Here is a 27,277-nt window from a genome sequence, read left to right on the forward strand (position 1 = left end):
ATTTGTTGGATAGTCTATGCCCCGCTGTGTTATTTTCCCAACATATATCCGGATAGTTGAAGTCCCCCATCACCACCAAATCTTGGGCTTTGGATGATTTTGTTAGTTGCTTGAAAAAAAAGCGATAACAGAAATTTATATAGAGGCAAGTAAGAAAAACGCTGCTTGAAAACTAGAGTTGCTTTAGGTATATTTATATTGTATATTTTGACATGCAATGTTGATAATTTGTGCTTTAACAGTTATAAAGATTTAAATTTTGAATCTCTAACTTTACTGTCATTAAATTATTGTCTGGCATAACCCTCCAATTTACTGCAACTGTGAAAATTTAAAAATAGGAAAAGTGCCTAAAATGCTGAAACTTGGTATCTGCTGAAATTCTAAAAAAAATAAAAATTAAATTCTGCCATGTCTAATTATCCTGCAGTACTCCACTGCAGTGAGAGTACTGGATACGAGCCCAAGTGCTGATATGGAATTTAAACTTTGTAGTCTTCTGATGAAAAGCTGAACATATTACCTGCTGAACTAAATCATTACTTTTTTACTCTATTACTACTTTGTATAATATTATGCATCCATGAGTACATGCATTTAGAGGAAAATATTTATTTGTATTGCAGCAGCATCTACAGGGCCCATTATGTTAGGCAACATAAACATATACAAATAAAAGGGATCCCTTGCCAACCTATTTGTACAATGGTAAGTAAAAGCTGACTACAAAGAGACAGTAAAGAATTTATTCTGAACTCTTCATTATATATATCACCCCTAAACATAATTACTGTATACATTACTTACGTTCTGGTTGTTTTTCATTAGGAGTAATGGATCTCACAAAATCTTGTGGTGTCATAAAAACCTCGGATTCTCCATGCTCATGTATTACTTTTAAGGTGGCAAAGTATCTGAAGATTTTGTCTGGAGTGGAGTAGGCCCGTATCCTGTTCTCATACTCCATCACCTAGAAATTAAGTTAAACACATATCACTGCATACAAGAGTTTTCCAACTTTCACTCCATATTTAATCCTGGTAAAACTTTGCCATATTATGACAGGTTCTAAATGCAATGGCTGCACAATGCCAATAGGAGTTAGGCTATGATTACACTATACTAGCACAGCTACACCGCCTGTAGTGTAGATGCTTCCTACAACAACGCAATGGGTTTTTCAGTCACTGTAATTTATCCATATCTCAGAGGCAACAGCTATGTTGACAGAATAATTCTTCCATCAATCTAGATGCATCTACACCAAGAATTAGATCAGCTTTATTATGTCACACAGGGATGTGAATTTTTTCCACACCTGAGTGACATAACTAGGTAGATCTAAATTTTAAGTGTAGACCAGGCCTTAGTGTTGCCAACTCTCAGGATTTTATCACAAATCTCGTATTTTATCTTAAGTCTCATGTTTTTCTAAAGCCCCAGCCCCTGGAGTCATGTGATCACTTAAGAATTTCAGCGTTAATTTTTTTAAAACTAAGTTTCTAGCCCTCATGGTTGTGGAGAAAAATTTAACAACATGAACCTTCAATGTTCAAAAATCAGAATGTAAATAAAGAGAACAAAAATTATTATTTTAAAAAAATCTTGCTATTATTATGCCAACCTCAATTTTTTGGGGCCTGAATCATGATTTTAGAACACTTGGGCTGGTGTCATGACCAGGACATTGGCAGTCTGACTTAGTGGTCAAAGCAGGAGTCAGGAATCAGGACAGGTCAAATACTGCGAGGGCAGAGTCCAAGACAGGGCAGAGAATAAACTGAGAATTGAGTGTCAGGAGGCAGTCAGGGACAGGTTACCAGGAAATCAGAGGCAGAACACAAACTTGAGAGCAGAACCACAGATCAATAAACAGAGTCAGGGAGGGTCAGGACATCAGGAATTCAATCCAGGGGAACAGGAAGCACAAAGCACACAATCCAGAGCAGGGTGGATCCCAGTTGGATGGACAACTTCCTGTTCTTGTGCTCAGTTTAAACAGCGGCTGTGGACCAATCAGAGTCCCCAGTGTTCTGCCAATCAACTCCCACAACTGGGGTCCTCTCTCTGAGTTCAGCTCCTATTCTGAAAGTAGTTGGCAGGCCCCTAGGTGGCAGGTTGAACTTCTTAGCACCAAAGAGCCTTGAGGACCAGGGTTGAAGAGCCATGGTCCCTGACATCTGGGCAATATTGAGTAAAAGCTAAGTTTATTTATTAGGGATTTATTCCCTACTTTAGTTTTGGTGTAAGAGAGGGAAAGAGATGTGAAGAGAGAGAGGAAAAATGGGGGGCAGGGAAGGAGATGAGTAATCCTTCATTTCTGGATTGGAGTTGGGTATGATTACTGTTAGCCACTGTCCGACCCTCATGAGCAAAGGCATAATTTTGCCTCACTTATTCTTCTAATCTTTTGCACTACATTTTTATAAGATTCTGCAGGGGGCCCATCAGGGTGGATAAAAATCAATAATTTAAAAAAAAATCATTTGTTTTGTTTAAATCTTTTTTTTTTTTTTATAAAATGCTTTTTGAAGGAAAAAGCCTATCTAAAGACACATTATAGCTTAAAGATATCTCATCGTGGAATAGGGATTATAAAATCTAATTCTATAGTATGAGACAATATATTCATGTAATGTTTAAGAAAAGTTTTGTAAATGAGTTCCAATAGTTCATGGATTAGGGACCCAATTTTACGGGGTTCCAGGGGCTTCTGTATAGATTATTTAGTTTAATCTTTCTATCTACCCAATGGGACTCAGTGCTCAGTCTAGAAGATACCATCAGAGATGCTTAGTTTTGCAGTTCTCAAACTGTGGACTTGTGTCTCCAGAGGCAACATGCTTGTTAAGAGCAAAAATGTTTTTAAATAAATAAAGAATATATAGCGGGGAGAAATAACAGACCTCAACTCTATTGTCCCTCTGCAAATTTGTGTACAAGAGTCAATCCCTTACCTCTCTTTAAAAGTGCAAAGTTTTGAAAAGTTCAATTAATAGAAGATTGTTGGGGGCAGAATAGATCTGGACAAGGAGAAGAAGTCTGAAGATAAATGTGAGAAGCGAGGGACATATGTTTGTTTTGTTAAAATATTATATGTTTGCTGTTGAAGAAAAAAAATCCAGAATACTTAACATTGTTGTTTTACTTAAATAAAACAATTTAAATGTCTGTCTGGTGATGTTCTCCTCCTAATACAGCATGGCAAGAAAATCCTCCAAATATTAATGATTAACCTGTTGAATTGGAGGTAGTTCACCACCCAATGACTTCATAAATATCTGCTTCATTTACCTTTGGTAAATGAAATAACCAAACAATCATTCATTTTCTGATATAGCTGTAAAACTAATCTGAAAAGTTTTCAAAATAAATCACGGTTTAAAAATGTATAGTGTGTACCTTCTAAAAATGAAACCTACATCTATCTCTGAATTGTGAAGAATATGTATTAAGGTTATAACAACCAACAAGAATGCACTTTTATGTAGAAAACCATTATTAAATCGAGTCTTCCTGACTAGTGATTTAAATCAATTTGATTTAAATCATTCACCCTGGGCAATATTCTCAAATCTCTGCCGAGAGCCAGTTTATCATTTGTTTCAAAGTAGCAGCCGTGTTAGTCTGTATCCGCAAAAAGATTCCTTTGTGAATCTTGCAAACATACAAGTTTTTCTCAAGCATGCAATCAGAGTTGATCTAAGTCAGTGGAAAGCCTAAATGATCACAAACGCATTAAGGTAATGGTAGTAGTATGCAAAAATATAGATTTGTATTCCATTGTGTCCAAGAACAGCAAGTCTTTGCTCAGCAGCTTTTATTTCTACATTACCACCAGCCAAATGTTCATGTGCTTTTGCAAACTGTTACCTCCATCTTGGAATAAACACTGATCCCAAAGCATGGCCTGTAGTACACAGAGAAGACAGTATCTCATGTCCTAGCACTTAATGAAACAGACCATCAGAAAGCTTCCTTAGATCAATACTAGATTTCACAGGAATTCAATTCAGAAAACACAGCTCTAGAATAAGCGGACTTGAAAGTTCAGCCTGTGTCAGCTTCCTGATTGCTGTATTCTGATTAGACTGCAATTTAAGATAAGACGTCAACAAAAAAGAAGAGGTGATAAGGAAGTGAGCAAGTATTTCAGTGTACCATTTTAACTGGACCCAAAGTGGGGAATATTTTGAAAAATAAAGCAAAAGCTGACCTAGCAGTTTCTTGAAAATCAAGAAGGATTTCTGAATCCATCTACATCCTGCATATGGATTCTAGCTGTAGATAAGAGTCCATGGAATTCAGAATCGGGATAGAACACGTATGCAATAATGGATCAACTCAAAATCTTGATGGATTCTTGTTTTGTTTTTGTGATTTACATCGGGATTAAGAAGTAATATACATAGGACCAGAAAAGGACAAAAATATTAAAAGCAAGGAGGAAATGTGTCTTTTAAAACAGTGAGTTTAGTAAATGTCATATAAAAGAACTTAGTGAAGGATAATGTTAGATGTCATTATTACAAATTGGAGACGTGCAAACTTTCTTTCAAATTCTAATTATTAGCCATAACAAACATCAAGGGGCAAACAAATATCTGAAAGTGACAACTCACGATAGGTTAACAAAACAGGGAATTTGAGCCAAATGTGGAATTACAAAATATATATCCAACTAGTTCCATATCTAACAGGCTGTTCTCAAATCCTATCTTTTAGAAAAACACATTCAACATTGAAATTTTCTAATACACCAATGAACAAGATTAGTTATATTCTTCTCTATTGTACACAGCTCTGTTCACAACTGCATCAGATCAGCTGAAGCTATTTCATCACTTAACAGAGGATGAACAGGACAGAGACAATAGGATACACAAATAATATTAGTAGTTATATTTTACACACGCATCGCATGTGCGTGGATTTTTCTCGGTCATTTCAACAGGGAAAACATTAATACCTATTCAGAAGTATCCTTAAGACCCAGGACTAAAGTCAATCCTAGTAGAGTTACTTATGGCGAGAAAATTATTATTATTTTCTGTTTTTGGAATACAGCAGGTTGCAAGGATTTTCACAACATTTCCTGAGATGGTATCCTTCTGACAACAGGTTCTTCCTATTTCTGAAAGCTTTTCAATAAGCAGGCTAGTCAAAAGATATTGTGCAGTCTAAAAAGCTAAACTCTAGCCAAAACCTAGACTCTGAGAGCAGTATCACCTGGCTCAAAGGGGAGAGTTTACATTTGTCAATTAATACAAATATTCCTAGATTAGGGAGATGGTTTGAAAAAACAGCAGTAAGGGATCCCCCATGCCCAACAAGACAGAACCACTGTTCTGGAAGCTTAAAGTTGGCTCTATATGACAGGTTGAAGGAAAAGAATCTCTTCTGTTGTCATGAGAAAAAACACTAAATAAACCAAGGTTCACTGTAATTAAAATTTCAATGCACTTCCACAGTGTCATCAGGCCCCTCGGATCATCATCATCTGATAGAGCAGGAACTCTAGCAGTTTGGTTTCACACACACCCTGCCTGCATAGTAATAGTGCAGATAAATTAACATTCATTTACTTTAGGCTGCTTACTGCAATGCATATTGAAATGAAGTCTCAGCATAATTAGCCCTCATAATGCAGAATACCTGCCAAGACTTAATGACAGTTCCCAAATAGATCTTAGTGAAGTAGTCCTAATGCAGTACATAAACTTTTTCAAATTAATCAGCGAACAAGTTACACCATTCATGTTGTGTCATTAACCTTCAGCTACAATAGCACTTCACCACTGTTTCCTTCTCTCTCGTTTATAAACAAATCTAAATATTACTCAAGTTACACATGTACACAAGAGGATATTTGCCCTAGAATCATCAGTTTATAACAACAGCCTCAGGCTCTAATTGATGCTGAGCGATAATATCCTAGCTTCCTCCTACATTGCTTCACCATCCAAAATAACTTGTGACATGCGTAATTTATTATTTCATCACTAATTATTGCATTCATTAACAGTGCTGGGATAACAACCATGTTTCAAAACTCAAAGATTTCAACTGAAGTTTTTTCCCCCTATGCTAGGACATCACACATACGACCTTTTGGTTTATTATAGGAAGACATGAGAAGAATATGAATGGGAGAGGCAACAGTGACAGATGTGGAAAAAGCTGAAGTACTCAATGTTTTTTTTTTGCCTTGGTCTTCACTGACAAGGTCAGCTCCCAGACTGCTGCACTGGGCAACACAGTATGGGGAGGAGGTGAGCAGCCCTCAGTAGTGAAAGAACAAGTTAAGGACTATTTAGAAAAGCTGGACATGCACAAGTCCACGGGTCCAAATCTAATGCATCCAAGGGTGCTGAGGGAGTTGGCTGATGTGATTGCAGAGCCATTGACCGTTATCTTTGAAAATTCTTGGTGATTGGAAGAGGTCCCAGATGATTGGAAAAAGGCAAATGTAGTGCCCATTTTTTAAAAAGTGAAGAAAGAGAACCCGGGGAACTACAGACCGGTCAGCCTCACTTCAGTCCCCGACAAAATCATGAAGCAGGTCCTCAAGGAATCCATTTTGAAGCACTTGGAGGAGAGGAAGGTGATCAAGAACAGTCAACATGGAATCACCAAGGGCAAGTCATGCCTGACCAACCTGATTGCCTTCTATGATGAGATAAGTGTCTCTGGGGATACGGGGAAAGCGGTGGATGTGATATATCTTGGCTTTAGCAAATCTTTTGATACGGTCTCCCACAGTATTCTTGCCAGCAAGTTGAAGAAGTATGGATTGGATGAATGGTCTATAAGATGGGCAGAAAAGCTGGCTAGATTGTCGGGCTCAACGGGTAGTGATCAACGGCTCAATGTCTAGTTGGCAGCCGGTATCAAGTGGAGTGCTCCAGGGGTCGGTCCTAGGGCTTGTTTTGTTCAACGTCTTTATTAATGATCTGGATGATGGGATAAATTGCACCCTCAGCAAGTTCACAGATGACACTAAGCTGGGGAGAGAGGTAGATATGCTGGAGGGTAGGGATAGGGTCCAGAGTGATGTAGACAAACTGGAGGATTGGGCCAAAAGAAATGTGATGAGGTTCAACAAGGATAAGTGCAGAGTCCTGCACTTAGGAAGGAAGAATCCCATGCACCGCTATAGGCTGGGGACCGACTGGCTAATCAGCAGTTCTGCAGAAAAGGACCTGGGGATTACAGTGGACGAGAAGCTGGATATGAGTCAGAAGTGTGCCCTTGTTGCCAAAAAGGCCAACGGCATTTTGGGCTGTATTAGTAGGGGCACTGCCAGCAGATCAAGGGAACTGATTATTCCCCTGTATTCAGCACTGGTGAGGCCATACCTGGAGTATTGGGTCCAGTTTTGTCCTCCCACTACAGAAGGGATGTGGACAAGTTGGAGAGAGTCCAGCAGAGGGCAACAAAAATGATTAGGGGGCTGGTGCACATGATTTACGAAGAGAGGCTGAGGGAACTGGGGTTATTTAGTCTGCAGAAGAGAAGAGTGAGGGGGGATTTGATAGCAGCCTTCAATTACCTGAAGGGGGGGTTCCAGAGAGGATGGAGCTAGGCTGTTCTCAGTGGTGGCAGATGACAGAACAAGAAGCAGTGGTCTCAAGTTGCAGTGGGGGAGGTTTAGGTTGGATATTAGGAAACACTATTTCACTAGGAGGGTGGTGAAGCACTGGAATGGGTTACCTAGGGAGGTGGTACAATCTCCATCCTTAGAGGTTTTTAAGGTCCGGCTTGACAAAGCCCTGGCTGGGATGATTTAGTTGGGGTTGATCCTGCTTTGAGCAGGGGATTGGACTAGATGACCTCCTGAGGTCTCTTCCAACCCTAATCTTCTATGATTCTATGCGCCAGAAACTCCTGAACTACTACAACTGACCAATTTTCAGAGCAGAGCATCCTCCTATAACTTCATTTGACTACAGTTTTGAATGTGAATGGGTCACGTCGCTCCAACAACAGAACATAGAACCTGAGTCTGTGCCCAAACTCACCCACTTCATGTGGCTGACTTTACAGTAATTACAAAAATAATACAACATACATCAGTTAGACAGGTCATCCACTACTGTAACTGCTGACTACATACCAGAGATGGGACCAAGCCCACAAATAAAGGGTTCACTTAAACAGAAACATGGGCTCCAGTGCTTGGTGAACTGCTGGAAGACTACCAGTTAGGCTTACTGCCTCATGCAGGACTAGACTTCAGCATCAGGCTCTGAGGAGACATGCTTATCCCTGTGCTGTAGAAGAACAGGATTTATTGTTAGTAAAGATGCTGGTAAACCTTCTGTCAAGATGTCCTGTAGTGGCTCAAGGTTGTGAGTACCAACCTTTGGGAAGACTGCTAAGAATCAGGGGACAAACCCCAAACTGGCTGTGAGATCTACATTTAGATTTCACCAACCAATTATCCAGTGTAAACTCCTCAAGCACTGTAACAGCCCAACCATGGAATCACAGACAGTTCCCTTGGATACTCCAATCTGTCCTGCCACCCAGGTAAACCTATCTTTGTGACAGTTCGCCCCTTACACCAAGGATTATAGCAATATTCAGGTTACTCCCAAGTCCCAAAGTACCCGTCACTTATCACAGGTAAAATGCACTTTAGATCTCACACCAAAGACACTTGTAGATAATCCTATAATAAACTATCTAAAGATTTTATTATATAGGAAAAGGAATCAAGAGAGTTATTTACAAGGTTAAAGCAGGTCAAAATATATACACACAAATGAGTTCCAATCTAAAGTTCCAAAAGTAATAGAAACTTCTATAATAAGCAAGCCCTATATGTCCTTTAGCAGTAATTCAGGCTAAACACTGGAGATCATTTGCTTATGCCTAGTAATCCTTTCCTCCCAGTGTCCAAGCAGCATAAAGAAACAGTTCCTTCTTGTTAGTGTTTTTCATTCCCTTCCTTCCTTCTGCTCTGAGCTGCAGACTCAGCTGATGGGATGAAGTCACTTGCATGACTCATCTTCACTAAAAGGAGAAAGCAATGAAGACTTTTGCCTTCTTGAATGTTCCATTCTTGTCTCTCTGGTGGTGATGAGCTTCCCATGATAGGCAGGACTTATCACCTCTGGTTGGAGACCTGCATTTCACACTAGCTAATGTCTCTCTTCTGTCTGGTGATTTACACAGTTACAGAGGTTTACAAATAAAATGTTCTAATATTACCTTATAATATGGGATACAGATGTTAAAAATGAGATTAATGCATGCAGCAACTTACAAGCGTTCCAACTATGTATTTGTCAGGGTTCAGTGGAGAAATGGGGACATTGGCATGAGTTGGCACCTGGTCTGCCAGTATCACACCTTCATCAGAACAAACTGATACCATTGATTCAGTTAGCCAATGGGCCATGCTGAAGCAATCTACTTATTGTTGTTCCCATAAAGTCACGAGGCTGGCAAACTACTAATTTGATTAACCACAGTAGGTTCAGTGATTATCACTGAGTCAGAAGACAGAAATCCAGTTCTAGAGTGGACCTGATGACTTGCAACTATAATCTATTATAATCTTATAAACTAATTTACTCTATGATTCTCACTGATGAAACATCTTACTTGTGAAACCTGACCATAGCCCCACCTTTCCTAATTTAGAAGGGAGAGAGGTTGGTAATTTTAGGAATGGCTCCTAATTACTTAAAATAAATAGCCATACTAGCCAAGAAATGTATCCTGTCTTCAGCAGCTGGAGGCAACAGCAGAGGGAGCCAGCAAGCAACCCAACTCCCCACCATCATACCTATCATAACTTTGCGCCTTGCTGGTAGAGAAAAATAAACCTATTTGTCTAAACTAGTGTAGATGAGGGCTGAGATTTTCAAAACTGCCTAAGGGATTTAAACACCTAATTCCCATTAAAATTAATGGCTACTGGGCATCCACATCCCTTACACAGTTGTGAAAATCTCAGTCTAGTATCTTAGAATGGAACTTCACTTAAAATCCTCACTAACATACCAGCAGAAGGGACAGTCTGTAACCCCAGGAGACACCCTGAGATATATGGAATTTAACTGAGTTATCCAGCCTAACTACTGAGACCACAAAATAATGCTGCATCTCCAAACAAAGCCTTTACAACATATGAAAAGTTACTGAGCCACTACATACTAATCACTTACAATTTAGCAACTAATGAGATGCAGCCTCCAGCATATGGACTTAAAATAATTATCAGAAACAAATTATAGAAAAGGAAATGTGAAGAAAATACACTCTTTTGTTCTTCTGTTTGGTACTGCATAGACCCTTAAAAAAAAACATAACCCAATGAAACAAGCATCCAGAGAGGTTAAAAAAAAAATACAGCCATCTGCTAAGACTGAGTTATAGGACTTTTTGTCAGACCAAACTGTAATCTTGTAATATTGATAGTAACAGCTATTGACCAACTAATGTTGCAGATCATTCTAAGGAGTCCAAAACACTCCTGACCTACCTTCATTACTGGGAAGTTATAAGTACCACTTCACTATTAGAGTGCTTTTTTCCTATTTAAAAATAGGGGGGAGAGGGTGAAAAATCAAACAGCAAATAAACATAGGTGCACACTTTCTATGAATGCAGAAAAGAGAAAAGTTGTGTTTCAGTAGCTACAGTGAGAGGGTAACCATATGGAATACAAAGGAGCCGCCCCTTCTTACCCAACCCCTCCACAACTGGCAAGACACTTAAGACACAATTTTTAATTATGTCAGGCTTCTCAGATTTGAATCACTGCTTTTTAATATAGAGCAAGGTAAAAGGCCACTAGCCTAAATTTTAAAAAGGAACTAGTGATTGAGTAACTCACTTTTTAGTTAACCAACTTGAGATACCTCAAAAGGGCCACACTTCCCAAAAATCAAGCCCTCTTAAGGCATCTCAAGTTGAGCACTCAGAAAAGGGGTGACTCAAAGTCACTAGTCCCCTTTAAAATGAAGGCCAGTAAATGTAAATACCAAAAGTCAGCCCATGAGTACTCACAGTATTTAAAGTTTTAATTCTGTGTCCTGTATTTTCTCTCCCTGTTTCATTACTGTGCAACTGCAGCAGTATAGAAGAACATTCCGCGTGACAAGCTTTTGTACCTTACGATCTCTAAATCCAGAACGTTGTTTCTTCTTCTTCTCTTCGGGCTGAGCCCCTCCACCACTTGACTCGACAGTCTTTCTATCATCGCTATTCTCCTCCTCTTCTTGATCCTTCACTCTTTCATTAGTTTCTGTCCTTGCATTGTGTTTTACAGATGACGATGCTTCTGCATGGGCTCTGTGATAGGCAGGAAAACAACAACGATTAATTCAGGAACTTTAGAGGATCCATTTGTAACAAGTTAACCAATTTTTAACATTGTATTCAACCAAACAAGCAGATTGGAATAGCAGCAGATTTGACTGTAAACATCTAAGGTCGTAAAATGCTTGAGGCAGGGACAGTCTCTGACTGTGTGTCTGGTAAAACAATTAGTACAATGGGGTCCTGATCCTAATTGGTGTCTGTGGGTACTACTGTTGTTACAATAATAAAATAAAAGAATAATAATAAGAGAAATAACTTCAATTAGTGTAGTAGTAGTCCAATGGTAGCACCCTGCCATGATAAATTTCCACTTCTTCATCTCCAGACACAGTTAACACTGGGTATTTGGCAGGTGGAAAGAGAAAGCACATCAAGTGATTTAACATTGACAGTCAATGGATGACATCACTGAGCTCTAAAATGGAATCCCGCACAGACTTCCTTGACTGGAACACTGGCTGCAATTCAGAGCTTTGAGGATTGAAGAATAAAAAGCGAATGAAAGTTAGGATATTTAAGAATCTGCAACACATACTAATATTTCCCCCCCCCCCCCGCCCCTGCAAAACAAAATTCACCCACCCTTGCAAAACAAATATTAATTATTAATTTGTTTGTTCCCAAGAATCTAGCTAAATATATGAATCACAGACTGAATTATGCAAGTTCACATGTCTGCTTATCTTCGAGTCAACAAAAAACAACACCCCCCACCCCCGAGATGCAGCAAGTGCTGTTTTACAGAAAATGAGAAAGAAAATATTCTGACTTTAAAAGTGTTTCTCTCATAATGCCTTTAAAACCTCTACCAAAAGAAAAAAAGTAAGACAAAGTGATGAAGGAAGCAGAATGCAGTACTGCTGTGCTCAGAATAAGCAGCCTTTTGGTCTCAGCTCAATCGATTTATTTTTGATTTCAAGCAGACAGACTGTCGTATTTCGTTCATGGCTGAATCTAGTGAATTTGAAGGGTGAAGGAGGGAGGGAATAATGACAATGAAGACTGAAGTTGGTTATCCATAAATTAGAAATACTGCACACAAGCAGAACACTGGGGCTCTTTTCTTGCTGTGCAAGAGCACCTCCCAGTAATCCTCTGCAGATGAAAATTCAGCCGACCTCCACAGTCGGTCTTACTGCCAACCCACTGTGAACAAGGAGCAATGAAAGCTACTTGAGGCATCAAAGTTGTAGGCTACAGTTTGTACACAGAGCAAACTTCATGACAGAATGCAATAACAGAGCTTTAATCCAATCTAGCATATAAAAGCTCAGTTGCAATGCCACAAATGAAAAGCATAACATCTCATATAGAAAGACTACCCTAAAAGACACAGGACCTTTGTATCTCCTAAACTTCAAGCAAAAAAAAAAAAAAATTCATATTTGGCCCCCATTTTTACCAACAAAATGTAGAAGTGGTGTATCAAAAGTTCCTTATGTTTTAAAAATAAAAATACTAGTTTTACTGATTTTTCACACGGTAAACACAGCCACGTTTGTGGATAGTCTCCATGCATTACATAAAGAAAAAGTAAAATAAAGAGGACAGATTACTCCAAAATTAAACACCACAAAAAAGTACAGCTCCATTCTGGCTGACTCCTCATAAGTCACTAACCACTATTACATGTGATAGATTTGGAAGCAGTAAGTCTTCTACATTGCTTAAGAGAAGAAAGTACCAATTCTACAGAAATGTTTCAAGAGTTACCTTAAGAACAGAATTATCATTATGAATGCAAGTTTTCTTCAAGTTCTGATAAGCATTTAAGCAAAATATCTAAAATGTGAAAGCAATAAAATTAAAAAGTTCCTAAAATTGATTTTAAAAGTTGGTGTGGTTGGCCCAGTGGCTAGTGTTCTGCATTTGCATATTCTGTACCCATTGTCAGCTAGAGATGTAGCTGGCAATGGTTTAAGTACTTATGTAGACAGGACTAAACCATTTTCCAAGTTGTTTCAAGATGACCTGATCTAAGCTAGTCATCTTTACACTCAAAAACTGTCTATAGTAGCACTTAAACCCATGTTAAAGACAGCACAGCTTCTTCTGTACTAGACTGTGTCTATACTGGCAAAACTGGGACCTACAATTCTTTATTGGTGGCAGCAGCCTCAGAAGATGTAGCGTAGACAGGTATTATACATTTTTCACCATGTCATATAGGTTGCTTTTACCACCATGTGTGTTATCTAACCAAGTCCTGCATATACTATCCACCATGGCTACCAGTAGCTGAGAACTATGAGCCTGAGTTCTCCCTCCTTCCCCGACAAAACTTTACTCCCCAAACGAACAGAGGTTGATTCTTACATGAGGCTGATCCCAGAGGAAGGAAGTGTATGCAGGGCCAGCTCCAGGCACCAGCCGAGCAAGCTTGTGCTTGGGGCGGCAGATTCGCAGATTCTAAGGGGTGGCTTCCCTCCAATCCTTTTTTTTTTTTTGCTTTGCCACTTCGGCCACCCCGGAGGTTTTTTTTCTTTTTGGTTCGCTGCTCCGACTGCCCTGTAGGGGGCGGCGGCGCAGAGGAGGGGAGCGCCCTGCTGGGAGCGGGCTGCGCGCTCCATCTGCCCCAGCCGGTGCCAGGTCTGCAGCAAGCCCGGAAGCCCGTGTCCTTCCCTGCCCGCTGACCGGAGCGGCACGGAGCCCTCCCGAAAGGTGGCATGGCGGGAGGGGCCGGGTGGCGAGCGCCGCGCTGAAGGAAGCCCTGGCCGCCCCCCTTCTCTCTCTCTCTGCCCCTGCTCCCTCCCCCCGCTAGCTGGGGCGTGCACTCCACTGCCTGGGGCACGTCTGCAGCGCAGGGAGTCGCCTTACACCCTGGCTCTGGCCACCCTGCACATTTTTTTTTTTTTTTTTTTTTTTTTTTGCTTGGGGTGGCAAAAAAGCCAGAGCTGGCCCTGACAGTATGACAGATATCTTGTTCTTTGGTCAGAGGGATGGTAGGTGCCACACAAGGCCTCATGACATTACAGTCTAGAGCTCCAGAAAGATGTGGGAGAAACCAGAGTGGGAGGGGATGGGGGAAGGAAACAACATTAAAATCAAAGCAGAGGTGGGGATATAGCAGCAGCTCATATGGGATTAAAACGTGGCAAATATTTTAACTTCAGGTCCAATGAGCCATTTGGTTGTGTGCTAAAAATAGGCAGGTCTCCCCACCACATGGGCAAAGTGAGCTCTGGGAAGGGAATTTGGTATCTGTAGCCCCACTCACCAACAGGGTGGATAAAAATCAATGATTTAATAAATAAATAAATAAAATCGGGTTATTTTTTTATTTAAAATCGGATTTTTTGATAAAATGCTTTTTGAGGAAAAAAAAAAATCTATCTAAAGATAGCTTTGAACTATAATGTATCTTAATTAAAACCATCTCATCATGGCATAGGGATTATCAATCCTCATTCTATAGTACAAGACAGTATAATCATGTAATGTTTCAGAAAAGTTTTGTAAATGAGTTCCAATAGTTCATGGATTAGGGACCCAATCTTACGAGGTTCCAGGAGCTTCTGTATAAATTATTTAGGTTAATCTTTCTATCTACCCAATGGGACTCGGTGCTCAGTCTAGAGGATACCATCAGATACCAAGATATCGTCAGAGATGCTTAGTTTTGCAGTTCTCCAACTGTGGATTTGTCTCTCCAGAGATAACATGCTTGTTAACAGCAAAACTATTTTTAAATAAATTATAAAATAATATACAGAGGTGAGAAATAACAGACCTCAACCCTCTTGTCCCTCTGAAAATTTGTGTACACAGAGTCAATCCCTTACCTCTCTCTAAAAGTGCAGTTTCAAAAAGTTCAATGAATAGAAGATTGTTGGGGGTAGTGTGACGTTGCACTCCATATGATTTTATAAAAATATGTTAATGGGTGTGAATATAATGGTACTGGAATATGCTTCATGCAAAAGGTCTCTTGTAAGGTATCATTACACAGCTTATAATCTACTGAATGTGGTCATCCTATTTGTATAAATGTATTATTCTTGTATCTGAAACTAGAAATATGAAATATAACTCTGAGGTCCTATTGTAATTATGCAAAGTGTGAGCCATTAATGGTGGTTTGGAATCTTGACGGCTCCCATCAACTAGGACAATTGGTTGTAAATGGCTCTGTTTACTTACAAGCCTTCCTGTGAGTCAAGCCAGGAAGAATGAAGGCTTGGGGTCTCACAGGACATGTGACAATGTCACCTGGTACTGCAATCCATCTTAAACCTGGTGCTTTTCCATTTAGAAGAAGGGGTGGAGACCTAGAGAGAGAAAAGATTCCTCTCTTGTGCCAAAGCTATATAAAGGGGTGGAACAGAACAAAGGAGGGTCCAGTCATGAGGAATCTCCTAGTTACCACCTAAGCTGGAGCTAACAAGAACTATACCAGGGGAAAGAATTCAACCCAGACTAGGTCCAGTCTGTGAAAGAAGCTTATTGGAACATCTCCAAGGGTGAGATTTACCTGTATGCAGTTTCTTAATGTATTAGGCTTAGACTTGTGTCTTTTGTTTCATTTTGCTTGGTAACTTACTTTGCTACCCCCTCTGTTACTTTGTTCTGTCTGTTATTACTTGGAACCACTTAATTCCTACTTTTTATACTTAATAAAATCACTTTTGTTTATTATTGAACCCAGAATAAGTAATTAGTACCTTGGGGAGCAAACAGCTGTGCATCTCTCTCTCTCTCTCTCTGTGTTATAGAGGGCGGACACTTTATGAGTTTAACCTGTATAAGCTTTTTACAGAGTAAAACAGATTTATTTGGGGTTTGGACCCCTATTGGGAACTGGATATCTGGGTGCTGGAGACAGGAATACCTGCAAAGTGGTTTTCAGTTCAAGCCTGCAGCTTTGGGGGATGTGGTTCAGACCTGGGTCTGTGTTTGCAGCAGGCTTGTGTGTCTGGCTCAACAAGACAGGATTCTGAAATCCCAAGCTGGCAGGGAAAACGGGCTCAGAGGTAGTCACAGAACATCAGGTGGCAGTCCCAAGGGGATCTCTGTGACTCAACCCATCACAGGCATAATAATACTGGACAAGGAGAAGAAGACTGGAGATTAATGTGAGAAGGGAGGGACAGGCAGTAGAAACAAAAGTGAAAAAGTCTGAGCAGTATATTCCAGAAGTCTTCAAGTCTTTCTGAGCGTAGCCTTCATTCATTTGAGATCTACCATATAATGGCAGCAGGCCATAAAGAGAGACTCAGTTTGGGAATATTTTAATGAAGTTCCTCTACCTGTGGGTAAGACAGGCATGCTTGCAAAATGGAAACAGTGCAACAAAGAAATGCAAGGCCTGGTTGCCCGAATGAAACAACACCATGAGAAGTGTTCCTTCTCAGGAGGAAGCGGTGTTGAAGATGATGAAAGGAACATGTCTGAACATGCAGGATCTTCAGGTTGGTAAACTTTTTTATTTCATACTTCTTTCTTAAGGACTGCCTGTCTTCCTTCTGGACTATTCTTGAATTCTCATGTTTGAGCAAAAAATATAGTTGTTACTCTATGGTACTATCATTTTAAATGTAGTTGTGATAAAAAATAAATAGCTGATATAGGTAGATCTTCCTTTTACAATTTCACCTTTAAAAGTAGTACTGAGTGTCAGTGAATGCAATGAGTAATACTAAATGAGCAGTATGGGAATGCGCACTCCAGTGGATCAAGGCAAGTTCAATATAAAGCGGTTTCACCTATAACGCGGTAAGATTTTTTGGTTCCCTAGGACAGCGTTATATCGAGGTAGAGGTGTACTACCGTAACAACCACTTTGCATCAGCTGCTCTGAAAAAAGTGGGAGGAACCAAGCTAACTCTCCCACAAGACGTGCGATGGAACGCAATAGTGGATTGTTCTGAGCACTGTATCAAGAACTGGCCTAATCTGATGACAGTTTGTGAACAAAATAGTGAAAAAATAGATGGCACTGTCACAGCCAAAGTTCTCAACATTGGGCTTAAGAGAAATGTTGAACGCATGCTGAGTACCCTGAAGCCTATTTTTGTAGCCTTGAACAAAATGCAGGGAAAGAGCTATTTTATTGCTGAAGCTCTTGAAATTTGGAAGGAACTGAGTGAGATCTTAAGAGAAATATGCAATGACAGAGTTAAATTACAAGCATTAAAAAAACGAATGGGACAAGCACTATCTCCAGCTCATTTTCTTGCAAATATTCTCAATACTCGGTACCACGGTCAAACCTTAACTGCTGAAGAAGAGGAGTTGGCTATCACATAGACATCCAGCAATCATCCCTCCATAATGCCAACTATAATAAACTTCAGAGCTAAGGATGAACCATTCAAGAAATATATGTTTGCTGATGATGTTTTAAAGAAAGTCACACCAGTGAACTTGTGGAAGTGACTTAAGCACTTGGATTCAGAGACTGTTGAAGTGATAATCTCGCTTTTAACAGCAGTAGCTTCTTCTGCCGGTGTAGAAAGAATATTTTCTTCCTTTGGTCTAATTCATTCCAAATTGAGCAATCGTTTGGGACCTGAAAAAACAGAAAAGCTTGCTTTTCTTTTCCAGATTATGAACAAATAGGAAAATGAAGGTGAAGACGATTGAGTTAGCTGCAGAAGCCAGTATTTTAATTTTCTCATGTTGACCTGGCTGACACAGTCAATTTAGTTTTTGTTGTTTTTAAATATTTCATTTAATTATTTTAGTTAAAAACAATTTTAACAAAACAAACCTGATTTTAAAAAACTTGAATGTTTAACTAAATTCAAAAATTCATATGCTTGTTTTGCTAAAATATTATATGTTTGCTGTTGAAGAAAAAAATCCAGAATACATAATGTTGTTGTTTTAGTTAAATAAAACAATTTAAATGTCTGTCTGGTGATGTTCTTCTCCTCCTAATACAACATGGCAAGAAAATCCTCCAAATATTAATGATTAACCTGTTGAATTGGAGGTAGTTCACCTCCCAATGACTTCATAAATATCTGCTTCAATTACCTTTGGTAAATGAAATAACCAAACAATCATTCATTTTCTGATATAGCTGTAAAACTAATCTGAAAAGTTTTCAAAATAAATCACGGTTTAAAAATGTATAGTGTATACCTTCTAAAAATGAAACCTACATCTATCTCTGAGTTGTGAAGAATATGTATTAAGGTTAAAACAACCACCAAGAATGCACTTTTATGTAGAAATCCATGAGTAAATCAAGTCTTCCTGACTAGTGATTTAAATCATGTTTTAAATCAATTTGATTTAAATCAAATCCACCATGCTCACCAAGCAATAGTTTAATTAATTATTCTCGGCTACTTCATATCTAACAGTCACAATCCAAGCCACCTTTCTGATGCTGGCTCCATCCGAGGGAAGGGTTCCCAATTTTTAAATGAAGTTTAAACACTAAATCCCTGACCCGTAAATCCTCTTTCCACTATTCCATCCATTTGTCTTTCCCTTACACAGCCAGTCCCTGCATCAATTTGTGTCTTTACACCCTCTCACCCAACCGCTGATCTTTCTGTCCACAATAATGAGTCTTTCAAAACTGATGGCAGAAGGTAGCAAGGAGGATTCCAGAGCTAAAAAACAAAAAACAAACAAACAAACAAACAAAAAATGATACCTATCCTACTACTTCTCTAGCAACAACTGGAATTCCCAAGTCTCAGGCTCCATTTCCTGATAGGGGCAGCTCCTGCTATGCACAATCTTATTACTGAAATCTTTGCTTCCTGTTCCCTCCATCCACCAAGACATCTTGTCTGTACAGTAATTTTATGTCTTGAAATAATAACAGAAATGAATGCAAATATTTTAAAGCAGTCATTTTAACGTGTTGACAATGTCATTTTATATCCTAATTTCTATGGTAACAGCACCGCTTGGCAGCTTCACATCTTACCTCATCTTAAAGTAGACATCATAAGCTTTCAAATGATGTATGACATGCAAGTGGGTAGACAGGGAAGGGTACATCACATTGACCCAGTAAGTGGTGTCTGCCGTTCACTTACAAGCCCTAGGGGCAACAATATTGTCCGAGGAACAACAATATTTATCATCTACTCTCAGTTTCAGAGTTCCCACTTCATAAAGGCATCAACTGAAATTAGATATTAACCATGATCTTGATGTCATCCAAAAACCACCTCTCTAGGTCTCCCTTAAAATACCATATCATCCCCTAGGACTACTTTAAGACATCTTTGGACCTCATCAAAGAACTATTTGGGTGAGGTAAGAATATGCATGCTCAAAGCAGCTTGCTCCTTTTATTTTTTATAACGAGGGGGATGTGACAATGGGGAGTCATGGGACTCGTGTCAGGGGTTAACAGGAGTTTTTCAATTATAGGAACTAAATTCACTTTTTAAAGTCTTTTTGCTCTAAGATACTCTGAGCAACACATTAAATAATGTAAAAAGCTTTACATCCAAGATAGCAGTGCTCACTTTCTCTAATCCTAAAGCCAGTAGAGCTGAACCTTGCTGTCATACTGCTCATTTGGTCTCATGGGAAGCATGATTGATCCAACTATCTCAGTAAAGGGATGCCACAGAAACAATATTTGCATGTCACTAAGGACCATAATATAGAACAGACACAGTATTAGTAGTATGCTGGGTTGGGTGACTAAAATTAGGTCCTTAAAGTAAATCCCATGTAGAGTTCTCAGACTTTGCCCTTTATGTATTTAAAAGCTACTTTAAATTTCACAAACTGAAGATTATTTGGGCTGTATAGAATGCATATTATATACAAATAGAGGCAGGACAGCCTCCAAGAACGGGAAGTACCTTTAAGGTACTTTTTTTCAGCTTCAGCAGGTTCAGCAACCCTCTTAATTAGGTGAACCATTTACCAGTGTGCTGAAAAAATGGATCATAATCCACTAACCAGCTTTTGAGACCACTTTCACATTTTTTAAAGACTCGTCTGTTGAAAACATACCATTTCCTTCATTATCTTTCACACTACTTGATGTTGCTTGAGTCAAAGTGCTGAATTTGTGGCACTCAACCATTTTCCGGTCTGTACATGGATATCAAATACAGAATTCAGATCACTGCATAATGAACAACATTCAAAGGTTAAAGAAAGAGACAACTCTGAGTCTAAGCCGTATCTTTAAAATAGTCTTGCGATGTAGAAAGAAGTTACTGGGCAAGTTATAAAAACACGTATGTTTTATTTTACAAGTGTTACCTAGTGTGAATATCTGCAGATGTTAAGATGGTAAGCCATTATCTTGAGTCCTATTAATCAGACTCCTTTTAATCTTAATTCCCATATTTTGAAATATGGAATTTATTCCAATGCATATGGAATCACTGACACTTGAAGAGATGCTTTCAAAGACTGATGTAAGGGTTGCTGAACCAAAACAAAACTTGATTGCTGTGCTGACTGACATTTCATGCACTCATAGCCGATGAGATCTAGTGAGAGGGAGGGAGACAAATACTATTTGCAGGATTACTACTACCAACACTTCTGAAGAAAAGCATGTAGGTCTATCCTAGTTAATCAAATAAATTTACATTTCTGAAGTGTCTCTTCATGCAACATATCTCTAAGTGTAGTACATATTCAATATAACAGGATGAACTCTTTGGTCCCCTTTAAACCCTCGAGTGCACTCCTTAGATGACAGACTTAGCTTCCTGCATGTCACTTGGTGTGGAACCACATGGTCCAACCACTTTGGGACTTGGTCCCTGGGAATCAGTCCCCATTTTCCCACCGTGTTAATGTGACAGTCCAAACTGCATTTGGCACCCATAAGCCCTTTCACTCCAGGGATCTCTGACCAGCAAATTAATTAAAGTGACTCAAAAAGAGCATCTTCAAAACAAAGTATTGTTTATTCATTCACCGAAAGTTACAAGGCCAGTAAGGAAAGGATAAAAACAATAAGAGGCCTAAACACATGGATCTTAAATCTTAATCTTTCCTACCCAGCTTTTGTAAATTCCCCTCAGTCCACCCCAACTCCTCTCTCTGTTTGAAAGATACAGATTGTCCTGTGTGTTTTCCCGGTCAGCTCTCACTGACATTCCTGGGGTAGTGGCCCTCACTTGACCTCATCCTCTTCTAGGCCTCCAGGGTTCGCTTCTGCACCTCAAAACAACTGTATCACCCAGTTCGGGTCTAAGGAGTCACATCGTCACAACTATAAGCCTAGCTATTGTGCTTGAGTGTTTGCAGAAATGCTCCTTACGGAGGCCATTGTTTTACCTTCCTGTTTGGTTCCTTTAACAACCCCTTTTGATCTAAATCCATACCCAGTAAACCAGCAAACACACAGAGGCATGCACGATATTCATAAAAAATACATATATTCCCCAGTTTGTTATGCCAGGCCAACCATGAATCACATTTAAAAGAGCAAAATAAAATACGTAGTTCAATTTTGAAATCAGGACATTGATACTGAATTTCTGATTCACACTTTAATCAAATGTAATTCCTGTCAATTTTAGTGTCTGAAGTTTCACAATTCACAAGATGCATTCCTTACCTGTGCCATTTGGAGGCAAATGGAGACAGGACATTCGGCAAGCTGAATGACCCAAGAGAGAAAGACTGCCGTTTTGAGCATGTCTGATTGCCTTTTAGGCACTCAAAGTTATTAAAAAAAATAAATCTTTTTCTGCGACAGAGTAAGGGAAAGGATGGATGGGTGGAGGCAGTTATGTTGACTGAGATCCTGGAGACTTTAACCATAGAAAGGGATCTCTCTAAAGTATAGCCCTTAATACATTACAACTACAAGATCATCCTTGTTAATGGACTCCCCTTCTGTGACCACAGAGCTTTGTGTTTCCTATACCTCACTTTACAACAAGGCAATGGGATACTGGAGAAGACCTAGAATCCACCACACCAAGACTTTTAGTGAAAGTTCTTCCTTCTCTTCAGGATCTTTAACTTGCATTTAACACTGATATTTAATAGAACTCTCCCTAACAAAACATCTAATATACTGACCCTGTATTCAGGCAAATCTACTGATTTTGCTGGAAGTCTATCTGAATAAGTAGTGTAGGACTGAACCATAAGTACATTTACTTAAAAGTATTAAACATTGAAATTAGATGGGATATCAACGTATGTGTAGCTGCTATATGCATGCAGAGCACCATAGCCAGGGGGTTATTTAAAAGGCTAGTAGGAACCAGAATATCATGCACGGCAACTACACTATTTGGAAACAACTATAGCTGAAGTACTGGCAATGTGTGCCATGGTAATTCTATATTTCAGTGTTCATTATGGCTCTGCTAAGATTTCAATGTTTTCTGGAGAATTTAAGTATACATTTAATAGCCCTTCTGGTTGGAAAGATATTTTCATGAACGAGAACCAAATCAGTGCTGCAACAAACTAAAAGAATGACTATAAAAGCCACAAACTTCTCAGATTAAGCACAATGGCATGCTGACTTTTAAATTATCATTGACTTAAAGGGGTAATATTTCATAGCTGACCATTTTAATAAAAATGTTCAGCTAACGTGCTTATTTTTAGATCCTTAAACACTTACTACAATGTAAAATTTGAGTAATTAAAAATTCTATCAAATATTTGTTTTTCCTCTCTCAAGATACATGTGTAGGAAGAAAGGAAAGAAGATCATTTGAGGGATTTGGAAGATTTTCACAGAAGGGGAGGAGAAGATGTAGAAGGAGAAAGATCTCTGAGGTTTAGGGATGATGTAAGGAGGGAGGGAAGATTTTATACCTTTTTTTTTTAAAACACACACACACACACACACACACACACACACACACACACACACACGATGGACTAAATTAATTTTATTTACAACTTTTAAATAAAAATCAACAAGTTAGGGACAGAATCTACCACCCTTATTCAGCAAATATTTCCCTGATTTCAGTGGGACTTTTTGTGAAAGAAGCTACTACATAAGAGTAAGTCCCTTTGCTAAGCAGTGCAAGAATTGGACCTTGGTAAGCACTGTCTTGTTTCTCTGTGCATTTTGAATGGATTCGTTTTAAAATCCTGTGATTGCCCAAAAGTACCTATAAAATTAAGGGATAAAGTTCCATAGACTTGGGCAATTATTTCCCCACACATTTCCAGTGTCTATTTAACTTGGAAGAAATTGAATTTACAAATAACTATAGTATATCAAATACTAGGACTTGACTAGATTAATTTCAGATTTCTTAAACTCAAAAAGTAGATTGGAAATTTTTATCTTGTTATAAATTATTTTGTCCTTCATACAGCTGAAATGAATTTGATCAAACTTTCAGAAAAATGCTCATTCATGGGCAGAGAGGAAGAATCGAAGTGGTAATATTTTTCCTAGATAATTGGGAGTTGAGCACAGATGCTTATAATCAAAGTATCTTCTCAACTAGTGTTAGTGTTTTTCTGCATTGGAATTTATTCTGCATTTTGAAATTAATTCATGAAGTTAATAAATTGATGCCCATCCAGTACTGTACATTCCTATGATCATCTGATACTCATAACTGAGATATAAAAAGACATGTTTTCATGTTCTGCAGAGTCTGTACGAATGAAGAGGATTCTGTTGTAGGGAGCAGCACACATTAAAACACATTGGCTGAAAGCCAATACAAAAAAATTAAAAACAGGACATCACATTTCCTCCATTTAAAGACATTTTCTAAAAACGAACAAAGATTCACTCTTTCACAGTACTTTCTCTGAAATAAAGAAATGCCTTTATCCAGAGAGCTTTTAAAAATGAATCAAATGAAGGACTATGCAGACAATACAAAAAACTGAACCTGTGAACAGCTTCATTACATTCTCAGAGAAACAATTCAGAATAGCTATCATATATGTTAGGAAATGTTCTCTGATTATAGATGTTTTCTTCAAAACTCATTATTATGTAATATGATTCATAGATTTCAAGGTCAGAAGAGACCATGTGATCATCAAGTCTGACCTTCTGTTTACCACGGGTATTAGAACTCCCCCAAAATAATTCCTAGAATATATCTTTTAGAAAAACATCCAGTCTTGATTTTAAAATGGTCAGTGATAGATAATCCACCATGATGCTTGCTAAATGGTTTAAATGATTAATTACTCTCACTGTCAAAAATGTATACCTTATTTCCAGTCTGAATTTGTTTAGCTTCAACTTCCAGGTGCTGTATCATGTTATCTCTCTCTCTGCTAGACTGAAGATATTATTAAAAATCTGTTCCTCAGGTATATATACTGTAATCAAGTCACCCCTTAATCTTCTTTCTTGAGCAAAATAGATCAAGCTCTTTGAGTTTGTCACTATAAGGCAGGTTTTCTAATCTTCTAATCATTCTCAGGGCTCCTCTCTAAACTCTCCTCAATTTATCAACATTCTTCCTAAATTCTGGGCACCAGAACTGGACACAGTATTCCAGTAGCATTCACATGAGTGCCAAATACACAGGTAAAATAACCTCTCTGCTCCTACTTGAGATTCCCCTGGTTATGAATCCCAGGATCACATTAGCTCTTTTGGCCACAGCATCACATTGGGAGCTCACCTTGAGCTGATTATTCACCATGACCCCCAAATCTTTTTCAGAATCACTGCTTCCCAGGATAGAGTGCCCCATCTTGTAAGCATGGCATACATTCTTTGCTCTTAGATGTATAATTTACATACAAATTCATGTTGTTTGTGCCCAGTTTATCAAGTGATACAAAAAGCTCTGAATCAGTGGTCTGTCCTCTTTATTATTGACAACTCCCCCCAATTTGTGTTATCTTCCAATTTATTAGTGATGATTTTGTTTTCTTCCAGATCATTGATAAAAATGTTATATAGCATAGGGCCAAGAACCGATCGCTGTGAGACACCATTGAAAACACATCAGCTCACTAACTCTTCCCCATCTTAGAATCATAGAATATCAGGGTTGGAAGGGACCTCGGGAAGTCATCTAGTCCAACCCCCTGCTCAAAGCAGGACTAATGCCTGACTAAATCATCCCAGCCAGGGCTTTGTCAAGCCTGACCTTAAAAACCTCTAAGGAAGGAGATTCCACCACCTCCCTAGGTAACCCATTCCAGGGCTTCACCACCGTCCTAGTGAAAAAGTTTTTCCTAATATCAAACCTAAACCTCCCCAACTGCAACTTGAGACCATTACTCCTTGTTCTGTCATCAGGTACCAGTGAGAACAGTCTAGATCCATCCTCTTTGGAAACCCCCTTTCAGGTACTTGAAAGCAGCTATCAAATCCCCCCTCATTCTCCTCTTCTGCAGACTAAACAATCCCAGGGCTGGTCCACACTAACCTCCCACTTCGAACGTAAGATACGCAACTTCAGCTACAGGCAGGCTCCCCCATCGACTCTGCGTACTCCTCTCACGGAGCAGGAATACCGGTGTCGACGGCGAGCACTTCCGGGATCAATCCGGGATCGATTTATCGCGTCTAGACAAGACACGATAAATCAATCCCAGAAGATCGATTGCTTACCACCGGACCTGGAGGTAAGTATAGATGTACCCCCAGTTCCCTCAGCCTCTCCTCATAAGTCATGTGTTCCAGCCCCCTAATCATTTTTGTTGCCCTCCGCTGGGCTCTTTCAAATTTTTCCACATCCTTTTTGTAGTGTGGGGCCCAAAACTGGACACAGTACTCCAGATGAGGCCTCACCAATGTCTAATAGAGGGGAATGAATGATCATGTCCCTCGATCTGCTGGCAATGCCCCTACTTATACAGCCCAAAATGCTATTAGCCTTCTTGGCAACAAGTGCACACTGTTGACTCATATCCAGCTTCTTGTCCACTGTAACCCCTAGGTCCTTTTCTGCAGAACTGCTTCCTAGCCATTCGGTCCCTAGTCTGTAACAGTGCATGGGATTCTTCCGTCCTAAGTGCAGGACTCTGCACTTGTCCTTGTTGAGCCTCATCACATTTCTTTTGGTCCAATCCTCTAATTTGTCTAGGTCCCTCTGTATCCTATCCCTACCCTCCAGCATATCTACCACTCCTCCCAGTTTAGTGTCATCTGCAAACTTGCTGAGAGTACAGTTCATGCCGTCCTCCAGATCATTAATGAAGATATTGAACAAAACCGACCCCAGGCCTGACCCCTGGGGCACTCCACTTGAAACCGGCTGCCAACTAGACATGGAGCCGTTGATCACTACCTGTTGAGCCCGACGATCAAGCCAGCTTTCTATCCACCTTACAGTCTATTCATCCAGCCCATACTACTTTAACTTGCTGGCAAGAATACTGTGGCAGACTGTATCAAAAGCTTTGCTAAAGTCAAGGAATAACACATCCACTGCTTTCCCCTCATCCACAGGGCCAGTTATCTCATCATAGAAGGCAATTAGGTTAGTCAGGCATGACTTGCCCTTGGTGAATACATGCTGACTGTTCCTGATCACTTTCCCCTCCTCTAAGTGCTTCATAATTGATTCCTTGAGGACCTGCTCCATGATTTTTCCAGGAACTGAGGTGAGGCTGACTGGCTTGTAGTTCCCCGGATCCTCCTTCTTCCCTTTTTTAAAGATGGGCACTACATTAGCCTTTTTCCCCGTCATCCGGGACCTCCCCCGGTTGCCATGAGTTTTCAAAGATAATGGCCAATGGCTCTGCAATCACATCCGCCAACTCCTTTAGCACCCTCGGATGCAGCGCATTCGGCCCCATGGACTTGTGCTCGTCCAGTTTTTCTAAATAGTCCCAAACCACTTCTTTCTCCACAGAGGGCTGGTCACCTTCTCCCCATACTGTGCTGCCCAGTGCAGCAGTCTGGGAGCTGACCTTGTTCGTGAAGACAGAGGCAAAAAAAAATCCTTGAGTGCATTAGCTTTTTCCACATCCTCGGTCACTAGGTTGCCTCCCTCATTCAGTAAGGGGTCCACACTTTCCTTGACTTTCTTCTTGTTGCCAACATACCTGAAGAAACCTTTCTTGTTACTCTTAACATCTC

The 27,277-nt window shown here is 39.5% G+C and overlaps 1 protein-coding gene across 1 annotated transcript in view; it reads right to left on the reverse strand.

The window, feature by feature from the left end:
• The window catches only part of MICU1 (mitochondrial calcium uptake 1), a 180,353-nt gene that overhangs the window by 136,334 nt on the left and 16,742 nt on the right, over positions 1-27,277 (reverse strand). The window contains exons 2-3 of the mRNA XM_034776856.1: positions 11,127-11,307; positions 808-970 (exon numbers count right to left, since the gene is read on the reverse strand). Of these exons, the coding sequence (XP_034632747.1) occupies positions 808-970; positions 11,127-11,307 (344 nt within the window). The remainder of the gene's footprint in view (positions 1-807; positions 971-11,126; positions 11,308-27,277) is intronic.

This window comes from Trachemys scripta, chromosome 7 (genome assembly GCF_013100865.1).
Source record: "Trachemys scripta elegans isolate TJP31775 chromosome 7, CAS_Tse_1.0, whole genome shotgun sequence".
In the NCBI taxonomy this organism is placed as follows: Eukaryota; Metazoa; Chordata; order Testudines; family Emydidae; genus Trachemys; species Trachemys scripta.